Below are 13,487 nucleotides of genomic sequence, written 5' to 3' on the forward strand. Positions count from 1 at the left end.
TTGACTTTGGGTCACTGGCCAACTATCCCAGTATGCACAATACATATCCAATAATCCCAACGATTGATTGCATTGAATTATTGTGCTTTCATCAAAACAACGAAATCTACAACTAAAAAAGGAATCTACATTAAATAATGATTGTGAAACTGAAAATCTATCACATGTTGACTGTATTGTGTTTTGTTGTTAGTTTTCTTCTTGGGCTTATCGCAGTTACCCTCTTTTAGGCCCTTTTATTTGTTTTCCTTTTTTCTCTTTCAGTCCGAGGAAAAAAAGTGTGAAGCTGAAAATGTATGTTCACATACCTCGACTTTTTGTAAGCCATCTATCTCATATCCGAGCTTTCGGTCTATATGTGACTCCATGTAATTTCTAACCCAATCGTGAACCAAAAATCTCGAGCATCCCTTTCAGATCTTCTACTATAATCTGCATATGAGTTCTATAAAATAAAAATAAAAATTACACCAGCCTTCTTCTTTCTCCAATTTTACGCAGCCCGCCGAAGATTGAAAATGACACTGAACTAGCAGTAAAAGAAAGGGCACCTAGAAATGCCCTTACCATACCATTCTTTGACGACCGCAATAGCCACTCGACCCTTAAGATGAGATCTATAAATCGATGAAACAACATCCATCATCTTCAATCCCGAGGGTTAAAAAACTCGGACCATGCCACAGAACAACACAGAAGAAGAAGTCGAAGTCGCCACATCAATAGCCAACCAATAGCTCTTCTTGAAAGGTACAACAACTGTCATGATTTTATGGGAACCAACAGATCTGCAGACAAAAACTCTCACAGACCCTTCATCAACGTTGGATCGGATATCTTTCAGGCAGGGAGAGGGTAGTGAGACCTTATTTCAAGACGCGTCTGTTGCCGCCTCTTGATGCCATTATGAAAACAAAACTTAAGAAAAAAAACGAGACAGACGGATTCCACTCCTCTTGCCACTAGCGAGGGCGCCGAAAGGGACGAGGAGGGGAGCCAAGGCGGCGGCGAGTAGGAAAGTTGCTCCGGTGGCTAGGGTTCCTTCCTTGTTGGCCTAGGTGTCATGTTTGTGACGAAGCATGTGCTGGCGGGTAATCTGTAAATGAGCTGACATGGCAATCGACATGACTTGACTGAATCTGACGTGGAGCGTGCCCCAGGAAGCAAAGGAACAAGGCGCATTGCTTCCTTCCTGGGATGCCACGACACTCCCTGTCATTCGCCCCACACACGTCATCGCCATCTCACAGAAAAAAGATCGCAAAATAACATCCGAAATTAAGCGAAAACGAGAAGGGAATTAGAAGCATTAGAAGCACACATTAAACGCGAGAAAAATAATCTCCCGTGCTGCGTCCGTTACTCCTCCACCGCCTCCCCTCCCCTCCCGTCTCCGCTCCTCGCCGGCGCGCGGCGGCGAGGCCCGCGCCTAGGGTTTGCGAGGGGGCCCTCCCGGCGCCGCCACCCACGCCGCCCATGTCACTCCGATCCGGCGGCCGCAAGCTCTCCTTCGAGCTCCTCTCCAGCGGCCTCCCCGCCGACGACGACGTGGACGACGACACGTCCCCGCGCTCCCTCCCCGAGACCTCCTCCGATGGCCAGCGCCGCCGCAGGAGGCGCTCCAGGCGCAAGCAGGGCGGGCTCCAGAGCCCCCCGATCGCGGAGGAGGAGCCGCGCGTGGACGCCCACCCGCCCGCGGCGCTCAGGGTCGCGGATCTGATGCCCGTGGTGGAGAAGGTCTGCCAGACCTCGGACGCGGAGAGGTCCGCGACGAGCTGCGTGGCGTATGTTGGTGTCGAGTTGAGGCAGAGGAACGTGGCCGGGAATGGGAGGGTGGTGACGTTTGCGGAGGACGCGGCTAGCAGCTGCGGAAGCAGCTCGCGTGAAAGCGCCGCGGCCGCCGCCGCCGCCGCCGCGGTGCCGGATGTGATTGACCCGGCCCGGCGGCCTGAGGCGAACGGTGTCGTGAAGAAACTGGAGAAGGATGAGTCGCTGGACTGGGAAAAGTACATCAAGGAGAACAGCAACGTTCTCGGAGGTACAGATTTCTGTTACCTTTCTTTCATGTTGTGACGTTGTTTTGATGGTGCTGGTTATAACATTCGCATTTAGAGTGTGTCACTTGTGAATTTCGTACCAGCAACCAGCAGAGTCTATGAACATTGTGACATAAACGAAACAGCGAAACAGCCCGAGGTACAAATTAGGAATTACTTTTGGGGCACACTGAAGTGGCTCCCTTATGGGTTTTGCCTGTCCTGCTAAAGTTGGAGGATCCTGAGAAATAAAGTGTACCTGGTTTAGAAAGAACACTGGCATCATGTTTTTAGTTGGAATATGTAAACATTCACCAGAAAACCTGCAGATAATCATATCATAACCTGCATTTTCTAAGTAAGAAAATAAGGATGCACTGATTTTCTATAAGCTCGTCAAACGGACTTGTGCAATACGATACAAATGGGTGAAAATAGTATAACTACAGAAAGTTGAAGCAAATAATTTAAACTAGTGAGGTACTCTGTTCATGTTTTTTTAATGGAAACCTCTAAAAACTATCATTACTAGTCTGGGGATTTGCATTTCTTTTTGACTGTCTAATCGTTGTTGCTTTGTATTGGCCATATATGAGAACAACTTTTAGTCAGATTTCCTATTGCACACTGAATTAGTTCAATGTATGCATTTACACCTCTTTTCAACTATGTGATACTGCAGAAGTCGAGCGCCGTGACAATTCACCATTCAGATACTTCATTGGAGAAATGTATAGCGGCAATTCGCTTAGGAGTACAATTGCAGTGGGTAATGACAAGAAGCGACAGCGGGTCTACAACACTATGTTTCATGTGCCTTGGAGATGTGAACGGGTATATATCTCACTTGCAAATATGCCCCCTTCTTTGTACCCTATATATTGGATTTTTTTTGGAATTATAGGGCCATCCTAATTATTTCGAATTTTAGGGCATTCTAAATTATTTGGAATAGTTTGCCAGCATTGCTGGAGATGAATCCAATATGCATCAGTTGTAATATTTCTGGAACCATGTCATCAGCACATATTTTAACTGAAATGAATATATAATTAAATTCAGATCCTTGTTAAGATATGAATAGATACGAGTTATGCTTTTTGCAGTAATTAATAAATTAATAAAAATAATGTATTCGACAATTGACAACCACATTCAAAAGATAGCTAAATGTTTCAGTTCAGTAGTTCTAGATGTAGCATGTCTGTAATCATGGGGAGATTTTTGATTGTGATCAATGCTGCAGCTAATTGTCGCAGGATTCTTTGTCTGCCTGGATTCCTTTCTGTCTTTGCTCACCATCATGCCTGCAAGAATTGTGATGACAGTATGGCGAATTCTGAAAACCAGGTGGGTTCACGATGATGCTGTAAACTTGATTATTTACACATAGATTATGTGCATACTATTTTGTTATGTATGGATTCCATTAAGTTTTATGATTTACCAAATTTAGTTTTATGATTTTGTTCCTAAAAGAGGATACCATTCGGTTTTGTTGTCAGCAACTGAATCTAGAGATTACTTCCTATTGGAACATATTTATGTGATGTTTGGGAGGTCTCTGCTTAAACTTAAAGCTACCACAAGTTTAAAACTTTATTAAGACATCTCTATAGGCCTTCTCAGATTAGCTTAATCCCTTGCTCAAATCATTAACTCTTTGTTTAAGATTTTCCAAGAAACTAGCTAAAAACTTCTATGTGAAGTTAAGCACTTTCAGAGAGGGCCTCAGAATGTTTGGGGATTTACATGATTAGTTTTGATTGATAATTTGTATCATAGTTAACAATATTTCAGGCTCAAAATTCAACAGCAACTGTGTCAAAAATGTTTAGGGAACTTTCTCGTTTAAAACCGAGAACAATCGTGTTATTCTGCCATATCGCTCACCATTTTTCTGTAATAAAATAATGGTATCTTTTTTATCTAAAAATAAGGACATCTTGTTTTTTTTTTGGCATGAGGACATCTTGGGCAGAAGTGAATAATTTAGTCTGCTGAAGTGAATCTTTTCTGAATAAATTAATGACACCTTGCTGCTTTGCTAGTTAAGTGTCTGATTATGTGATTGCTATCGTCTATTGCCAGTATTAGTTTAGTTGGTAGGTCGTACCTTTTCTATTTTTAAAGTGGCAAACATTTATGATAGCCATGACTATACCAGCAGGAGAAATCCTGTTGAATTATTTACATTAGTGCTGCACAAAGTGCTTGTAACATTAAGTGATTTTTCATCTGTTTACTTATATTTGCCATTTGATTGTACACACTATGCACCACCCTTTCCCATTTTACTATTTTGTTTTCGGCCGTATACTGCCGTGTACTTATTTATCGAATGTGTTTGTGACAGGCAGTTTCTTCGGCCAAATGCTGCTGATTTGTCAGATTATGGATGTTTTGTAGTTCTAGCCCTAGGAGTTGCTTCTTTGCAAATGATAGGTTCGTTATTTTCCCTTTGATTTTGCCAAACTAAAATGATACACATAATTGATAATCCTCAAACAATTTGTTTTGTGTGTCAGATATTAGTTTGATTTACCATGTCATTCGTGGCCAGGGCACGATCAAGCTCTATGTGGTATACAACGTACTAGAGGTGAGGGAAGTATTTTTTTTAAATGTATGTACATTTTTATTAGTTAGCACACTTACCTTTTTCTGTTACTTTTAGATCTTTGACAAACTATGTCAATCATTTGGCGAGGATGTGTTGCAAGTTTTGTTCAACTCAGCTGAGGGACTGTCAACATGTTCAACTGACAGGGTCACATTCGAACTGTTGCGGTTCCTTTTGGATGGAGCTATTGCAGTCCTCGCATTTGATATCCTTGGCTCCAAACTATCCTGTCTTATTTTTACATGCCTTTGTTTAATTTATTTACATTCTACAAGTTTGAGATGTCAGAATTCCCCAATTCAAAGGAAAACTATGTAGCCCACACTGATATGCAGCACCGAGCTGATTATAAGCTCACAGTAAAGACATGGTAGTCATCGTGTAACATTAGTTTTAGTTGGAATCACAGTGACTTAAGTTTTATCTAACATAAGTTCGTCCAGCTTTCAGTTCGACTGTAAGTTTACTTTATTAACCTTTGCTGCTGCCATTTCATATTAATCTGGATTTGGTTTCCTTAACAAGTCATTACTTGTGCATTCATTTGTCCTCTTAGCCCAAGCTATCACCCTGTCAACATGTATTATTGCCCATAATAATGCACTATTGGCTCTTTTGGTGTCCAATAATTTTGCCGAGATTAAAAGCAATGTATTTAAGAAAGTTAGCAAAGAGAACCTTCACAATCTGGTTTACTATGGTGAGTGTGCTTATGATTGTGTCATTTCCATGATTCTAAATCAGATGCTGATGGATGACTGTATTTGCTACGTTTCCATCGTCTGGATGATCCTTTTGAATTCATCGTTGCTGCATAGCTGCATTTGTCAGTATGTCATGTGTGGCTTATTGTTGTTGTCTAGCTACTTAGTGTTCAGCACTTCCATCTCCTTATGTGGAATGAACCGTGCTGAGTTGGACTCCATAGATAAATTGTCTGCATAGACCTTTTTACATATTGGATATTCATTAACTTTCTAGAAGCAAATTCTTGGCCATTTTGTAAGTGCAAGGTTCAAAACCCTTTCGTGCCGTAGTAGCAAGAAATTGTGAGCATTGGTTGCAAACGGTTCACTGCATGCAATATAACTGCTATGTTTTATGCTACACGTGGTTAGTTAGCAATTGGCTGTGTGTTCTATATTTATCATGCCATTGTTACATTTTTTCTTCATCATTTTTTTCAACACTTAATTTTTGAGTTGTTGATTTGCAGATATCATTGAGAGGTTTCATATCACAGCATTTTTACTGTTTGTACTAGCTCAAAATATCTTGGAAGCAGAGGGGCCATGGTTTGACAGTTTTCTTATTGTATGTTGAATTTTTTTCCTTTCTGTTCTTGTCGTAATCAGAGACTTGGATGATTTCAAAAAGTAATATTACTTCCTTTTGTCACTGCAGAATGCTTCCTATGTATTTATGTGTGAAGTGCTTATTGATGCTATCAAGCACTCATTCCTTGCAAAATTTAATGAGATAAAGCCAGTTGCTTATTCAGAGTTTCTGGAAGACTTATCCAAGCAGGTGATACGCTGACAAATAACTTGGCATGCGTATCTTGGTTCAAATACATTGCTGGCTACACAGCCTATGCCCCTGTGATACTCGGATAAATAAACAAACAACAAATGAGGTTCAGAGTAAATGACCCTATCAGTTAAAAATGCTAACACGCATTCATGCATGCGGAACACTGCTTATTTGATTTGTGGGAAATATTTGTTTTACTACTCTTGTTGTTTTGCTTCGTTGGGTTTGTAGTTTTATGTCAGTGGTTCTGTGGCATGTATTTGCCTTTATCCTGATAGGGTCATTTAGGAAATTCTATCTAGACACTTGCCAAGAATTGAACCTTTTCATCTGATGTTATTACTAATGCCCGTCTCGCTGAAAAAATATGTGCACAGATATTGAATGAGCAACCTGATGACCGTCAGAAAGATCTAACATTCATCCCCCTTGCCCCTGCTTGTGTGGTAAGTGACGTCCAAATGTCCATGCTCTTATACTGCCAATTTGTATGTACATATATTTTACTAACGAGCAAGGTATTCATTGTCTCTCTAGGTAATTCGTGTGCTGACTCCAGTGTATGCCACCCTGCTTCCTGCTGGGCCGTTTACCTGGAGAATATTCTGGATTTTGCTCTGGTCAGTTCTGACCTATTTTATCCTCGCCATCTTCAAGATACTTGTGGGACTGATACTGCGTTGCCTCGCGACTTGGTATATCAATCTACGTCTCACAAGAAAACAACATGCGGACTGAGCACCTGACACCATAATCCTGGTGTTAAGATGACAGCATTCTTGAGAAGACAATTTGATGTGGTGCGCGAAGTACAGCAACTGCCGCATCAGCCGTGAGTTCGATCACCTGCCCATGACAGAAATCTTGATAGTGTAGTACAGCACAGAGGAATATGTCGAACATCTTTTTCAGCAAACCATTTCGTCGATTCAAGGAACTAGGTATAGTCCAATTTTGCCGCGTTTACAACATCTTTCTGTCATCCTTCTGTGGATAGTTCATTTCATCCTAAAGTTATCTGCCTCAACCTAGAGAAGATTTTTTTGTAAAGCCCTGTGGATCTGTCTGTTTTGTATAATTCATTTAAGAAGAAAATATGGCAGCTTCGTCGGCAGTGGCTTTCTTCTTCTAGTCTTTCTGTGTCACGTATGGCTCGTGTCTGGGCTGGGCGTGGCAGCGTTTTTTTTTTCTAGCAGTTAAGATTATTGCCAAAAAAGAAAAAAATATCTTATGCCTTTCTAAAAATATATTTCTGTGTCACGCATGTCTCAACCTAGAGAAGATTTTTGTAAAACTTTGCGAATCTGGCAGTTTTGTACACTTCATTTGAAAACTCTGCTATGAATTGGGATATCTGGTATGGTTAGTAAATCATTGATGTGGACCAATGATTTGCAGAACTGCCAACTCCGGGGATCATATAATTTAGAGTCAAATACACCACGGGTACCTCAACTTGTCTGGTGCGGTCACTTTGGTGCCTAAACTTATAAAATACACAAAACTGGTGCCGTAACTTGTCCGAGCGTTCAAATACGGTGCCTCCGACCGTATCCCGGCATATGCACTGCCCACATGGCGTGCCAACGTGACATCGGCCCACATGTCAGTGGGTGTGAGAGGAGTGTCGTCATGGTTGTTTTACAGAAAACTCCTTGTACTTTATATAATTTTCACAAAAGCTCTTGACATTTTATTTAAATACGTCAAACTGCATCGATCCCACCTATCACATCTAGGCCTCGCATGTCAGCACATGAGATAAAATAGTAATAAGGTGTGAGAGGAGTGTCGTCATGGTTGTTTTACAGAAAACTCCTTGTACTTTATATAATTTTCACAAAAGCTCTTGACATTTTATTTAAATACGTCAAACTGCATCGATCCCACCTATCACATCTAGGCCTCGCATGTCAGCACATGAGATAAAATAGCAATAAAAAAAGTTCCCGGCAAGATTCGAACATACAAGGGCGAACAGCCTACACACATGTGCTAATCACTACGCCTATAATAGTTGACTGTGCAATATCCTAATACGCTTCTATTTTACCAAGAAACTGGGTGAAATAAAAAAGAAAAAATTGATTTGTTTGAAATTGAAAAAAATATTAAGAATGTCTCACGTTTGAAAAAAAGAACTATTCAACATATTACCTACCATCAACTTAAAAAAGTTTTAGTGCTTTTAAAAAAATCATCATATTTTTGGAAAATTCTCACGTGTATTAATAAATTATAAATGTATTTTTCAAAAATGTATGCGATGCATTCAAAAAAAATTACAACATCTATTTCATAAAATGTTCAATGTGTATTAAAAAATTTAGTGTAAAATTATTCTTACATTTCTACAAACATGTGTTAACACATTTATAAAATTTATTGTTTCTACACAATGATTTTTAATACATGTTGAACAATTTTCAAAATATAACGTTGTTGATTTTTAATAATTATGTATTCTAAAAATACAACGAAGATACAAAATAATCTGCATGCTTGTGGTCCTGACTGAAGATGCAAAACAAATTTGTAATATTTTATAATATATGTTGAATTGTTTAAATCAACATAAATTTTAGAAAAAGTTCATGGTTAAATCTTTGAACTACAAATAATAAAAAATAGAATAAAAATTTAGATATACAATCACATATTGATAATTAGTGTATTTTAATATTAAAATATTGTATATCATAAAAATCAAACAGTAACTTAAAAAACAGGATAAAAATTACAGAGCGATAGATAGACTTTCTAGCTAACAACTGTACATAAAGTACTATTTGTTTTGGTGGCTAGCGTGCGTACTAGCTATTTAACCTTGGATGTACCAGGGTCGAAACCAATTCAAAGACACAGTTTATTTTTATTTTTCCTGTTATCGGCATATACAGAGCAAGGGTTTATTTGTGACTTTAATTAAATCTTAGGGGATTTTTTACACACAAAAACTCGGACGCATTTCACCCAGCACAGGCATCGCTCACACCCACTGACATCTGGGTCAACCACCAGTTGTCACTCCACGTGGACAACACATATGGTGGCATACGGGCGGAGGCACCATACATGCACCGTGCGACAAGTTATAGCACCATTTTTGTGTATTTTACAAGTTTAGATACTATACTGACCGCAACGGACAGGTTAAGGCACCTGTGATGTATTTAACTCTATAATTTATAATCTTTGAAGCAAAACTCTGCGAGGACTTGTCTTGTAAATCTGCTCCCAGCATGAAAGCTCGGAACAAATGTACATACGCGTTTGTACAAATGTACGTACACGTTTATATATATATATATATATATATATATATATATATATATATATATATATATATATATATATATATTAAAATGTATGAGAGGATGCAGCTGCCTCCATGTTGCTTTACATCGAGAGAAAACCAGTCAAATAACCAGCGTTCTCCCCCACGGTGAAAAAAGAAGCCGCCGCATCGCAGCTCAAAAAGAAAAAGGAACCCCCCACATCGGCAGACTAACACGAAGACTCAGTATTCCTCCAAGAAAAAACACGAAGGCTCAGTATTCCCTACAAGCATGAAGGCCCATTACGGCCTCCAACTATTTTGGGCCACACCGAGAGATCCAGCCTACTCGTAGCCCACCGCACGTTCCGACGGCGCTTCCGTCTGGACGAACCACGCGGGGAGCAGAAGGCTCGTTCGTTTAGTCCCACATCGGCTAGCGAAGGAGAGCAAGACCAGTTTATAAGCCGCGCGCTGCACACAGACTCGTCCCTTCGGGGACATCCGATAAAATTGGAACGATACAGAGAAGATTAGCATGGCCCCTGCGCAAGGATGACACGCACAAATCGAGAAATGGTCCAAATTTTTTTGGGATTTCACGCGCCGGTCCCTGGAGCCTTCTGTTCAGCCCCTTGTGCATACAGCTCTTTTACAAAGTGGTCCTCTTTCTGTTTGGCAAGATCCTCACTGCTTCCATCTCCAAATTGGGTGTTGTTTCCTATTGCAGATACACCCTTTAAGATTATTATTTACAAGACTGCACCCTTTAAGATCTGACGTCTTGGACCTTGGATTTTCTTTTTTATTACAAAAGCGCCCTTTTCCAGGATCGCCACACCCGTATAGGAGTACTTTATTTAAATTTGGTTTATTTATTTATTTATCCTAACACCTGGCACTAGAACGAGGTCACCTGACATCAGTGCACTCAGAGCATATGAAATTTTCGGCATGCTATTAGTTATCGCGTGATTGACGCCCAGCCATTTCGAATTTCGATGGCTCTTGTACGCTGGACTAATCCACGGCTGGACTAATCCAGCAGAGTCGCTTCTCCAAACCTCTTGTACGCTGCAAATGATGGTCGACCAACCCGGGGCGGCACGGCCACCCTGGTGGCAGCTCTCAATCCATACGTACATCACTAGTTTATACTATCAACTAATCAACCGAGTAGACTAATCACACTAGTTCAGTAAGTTTATTGGGCTGAAGTCAAAAATTACTACCTTGCTAATCCGTTGAACAAAAGTCAAAAGAATTGTAGAGTCGGAATTATTCTCGTGAAACTACTCTCTTTGTTCCTAAATATAAGTCATTTTAGAGATTTCAATATTGACTACATACAACGCAAAATGACTGAATCTATATTCCAAAATATGTCTATATACATCCGTTTGTAGTTCATATTGAAATCTTTAAAAAGACTAATATTTAGAATTCCGAGGGAGTAGGATTCAAGGGGACTATATAATTCATACCATGACTGTTCAAAAAATAATTAAATCATGCCACAAGGATACAAGGAGAATCTAAAGTACTCCCTCCGTTCACATAAATAGTGTCTTCACTTACAGTTTCCAGGCTCCTACACGGCCAAGTCGATCTATCACTACCTCTGCTTCGAGCTGACTAGATCGCTACCTCTGCTCCGAGCTGACTAGATCGCCCACCGCGAAATGCACATGGAGGAGATGGGCACCGCTTAAATGCAAACTATTCACCTGGCTTGCCCTACAGAACAGGTTGTGGACGTCGGATAGAAGAGCCAGACACAGGCTACAGGACCACCCGCCGGCCTATTACACGTGCATGCAGGCGGAAGATAATGTGGGCCATATCCTGGCGAATTGTATCTATGCTCAAGAGGTGTGGCACAGAGTGTTCGGTCTTCTTGAGATCAACGTGCAAGGACCGGTAGAGACTGATGTGTTCACGGAGTGGTGGCTTGCAGCACGCACGTGATTCAGAGGAGCTGACCATAGAGGTTTTGATACGATGGTGACGACAGTAGCGCGGGCCCTGTGGAAGCAGAAGAATGCTAGGGTATTCAACAGGACCAACAAGCAGAAGACAGCGTTCGACCTTCCATTCATGATCCTGGATGAAATCGCTGAGTGGAGAATGGCGGGTGTGGGCGTCGGAGGACTACAATGTTTTGTGAGAAGTTAGCCTAGGGTAGCGAGGTGTTGGTGTTGCGTGTGTTGTACCGTCCTTCGTGTTCACACCTAGGATGGGATCTTGTAATTATATTTATCTCTTTTATAAACTTATGGTACACCAGTTTTCATGCTCGGCTTATTGCTCTTGTGTGTCATGTTGGGGCCCTTCTCCTTGGTCTATTTCTTTGCATTTGCAGCCCCAGTCACAACTTCAAATATTCTAGGCAGGTTATTTATCATGTTGAAAAGTCGCCTCCTGTGTGAGGCAAAACACGGCGCAGGTTATCAAACACCCATGGCGGCAGAAAACCGTTTTTTTACTGAAAACTGACCATATTTTGGCATCACTAATTAGATTATGACCACGGACCATTATGCAAAAGGTAAATTGCAGTGAACCTTCATGTTTCTCTAATTATGAACTCAATTTCAACTAAATGAATTGCATAATTATATGTTGAGATCAATTTGCTGATGCTCAACAACACCCCCCCCCCCCCCCCCCCCGACACACACAAATGTCCATCACTCTTAAATGGATTTTTTTTTTCTTTTCTTTTTGCTACTAAAACAAATCTACATGCACCAATCCATCACTCTTAACCACACTGAGGACGTTTTTTGGGTGGTAAGACACAAATCCCCGTGCCAGTATCATTTCGCAATTGTTGTATATTAGAGCCGCCTTTTCCTAGCAGGCAGCCAACTTGATTAATCAGCAGTTACAGAATTCTCACAGACAACTCCATCGTTGGGATCTTCATCAACAACAATCTTATCATGTGTCTTCAGTGGCGCATCTTGGGAAAAAACAATGGGGCTTGATGCATGTTCTCTAAGCCATTGATATTGTAAATAGTTTTGGAGTGATTTTGGTAATGTGATATACTAGTTGAACACTGCTATGCATACAACGGTTTTCAGCCGATCCATGCACGTTGCTTCACATCGAGCCATCCATTCATAGAATTAAGTGCAGCACATCCATCAGATTACCAATCGTCCATGAATCGTGCAGGGAGTGTCGGCTGTGTAGTAGTTTCGATACTAGCTACTCTCTCGTCTACACCAGGAATAGAGTCAGCAGCCTTCATCTTTACTTTAATCTTCCTTCTAAGGGCCTTAACAATATGACCACCTCTCCCCAAGGCACGACCAATGTTTTTTCCTAGGCACAATATCCTGTGAATGGTTTCTATTGGCCGAGAGGAAATGGGTCCATCATCTTGAAGTTTACCATTTCTCTTTCAATCATCAGAATCGAAACTAGTCCTCTTGTTGGAAGTACGTGGATTATGTCTTCTAGGTTTATCATAATCCATCAGTCTGAACAAAGAAAGGTCCGTGAAAACGACGAAGCTATGTAAAATAGGAGGGGGCCGTGCCCCCCCCCCCCCCCCCCCGTGCATATATATGATGCAATGAGATGAGGAGGCGTGCAATCTAGCAGCCCCAATTCAGACGATTTACACTCCCCTCCACTGTATAAGAAGAGCAGCTGCTGCCCCAAAGTTCACACAAGAACCAAGTTGCAGCTCAAGGGAAGCAAAAGCTAGGAGGAAAAGCTAGGCGCGACAACACCGATCAGACCGGAAGGGAAATGGCTCTCCTCCTCCTTGTGATCATTTCTTTTGTGTCGGCGCCACCCTCCACGACTTTGGCGATGCCACAACACACGTGCAAGTTCGAACTTGCTAGTCTTGCGGCGGTCTCTTGCCAAGATTCTGTGCAGTCTCCTGCAGCTTCGTGTTGCGATGCTCTCCTTTATGCGGTGGATCTGGAGTCCAGTTTTGAGTTAGATATAGGGGTGCTTGTTGCCTATGCGAATTTATGTTGGTACGGAACATTCCATT

The 13,487-nt window shown here is 41.2% G+C and overlaps 1 protein-coding gene and 1 non-coding gene across 3 annotated transcripts; both read left to right on the forward strand.

Annotated features, from left to right (window-relative positions):
- Positions 1-1,302: 1,302 nt before the first annotated feature.
- On the forward strand, positions 1,303-7,306 carry POD1 (POLLEN DEFECTIVE IN GUIDANCE-like protein). 2 transcript variants are annotated; one of them, XM_048693660.2, is made up of 11 exons: positions 1,308-2,038; positions 2,719-2,870; positions 3,283-3,386; positions 4,393-4,481; positions 4,565-4,638; positions 4,714-4,864; positions 5,192-5,359; positions 5,876-5,973; positions 6,064-6,186; positions 6,570-6,638; positions 6,730-7,306. In XM_048693660.2, exons 1-11 carry the CDS (start codon positions 1,477-1,479, stop codon positions 6,928-6,930), a joined length of 1,791 nt encoding a protein of 596 aa, XP_048549617.2. In that variant the 5' UTR covers positions 1,308-1,476; the 3' UTR covers positions 6,931-7,306. The 2 variants fall into 2 exon arrangements, with proteins under 2 accessions (XP_087373738.1, XP_048549617.2); XM_087517612.1 differs by lacking the exons at positions 6,064-6,186; positions 6,570-6,638; positions 6,730-7,306 and having other exon boundaries at positions 1,303-2,038; positions 5,192-5,489.
- A 2,651-nt stretch (positions 7,307-9,957) lies between these two features.
- On the forward strand, positions 9,958-10,060 carry LOC125529253 (U6 spliceosomal RNA). The gene has a single exon (XR_007292597.1). It is a non-coding gene; the product is annotated as a U6 spliceosomal RNA (small nuclear RNA).
- The last annotated feature ends 3,427 nt before the right edge of the window (positions 10,061-13,487 follow it).

Source organism: Triticum urartu, chromosome 4A (genome assembly GCF_056163025.1).
Source record: "Triticum urartu cultivar PI428250 chromosome 4A, HENAU_Tu73, whole genome shotgun sequence".
Classification (NCBI taxonomy): Eukaryota; Viridiplantae; Streptophyta; class Magnoliopsida; order Poales; family Poaceae; genus Triticum; species Triticum urartu.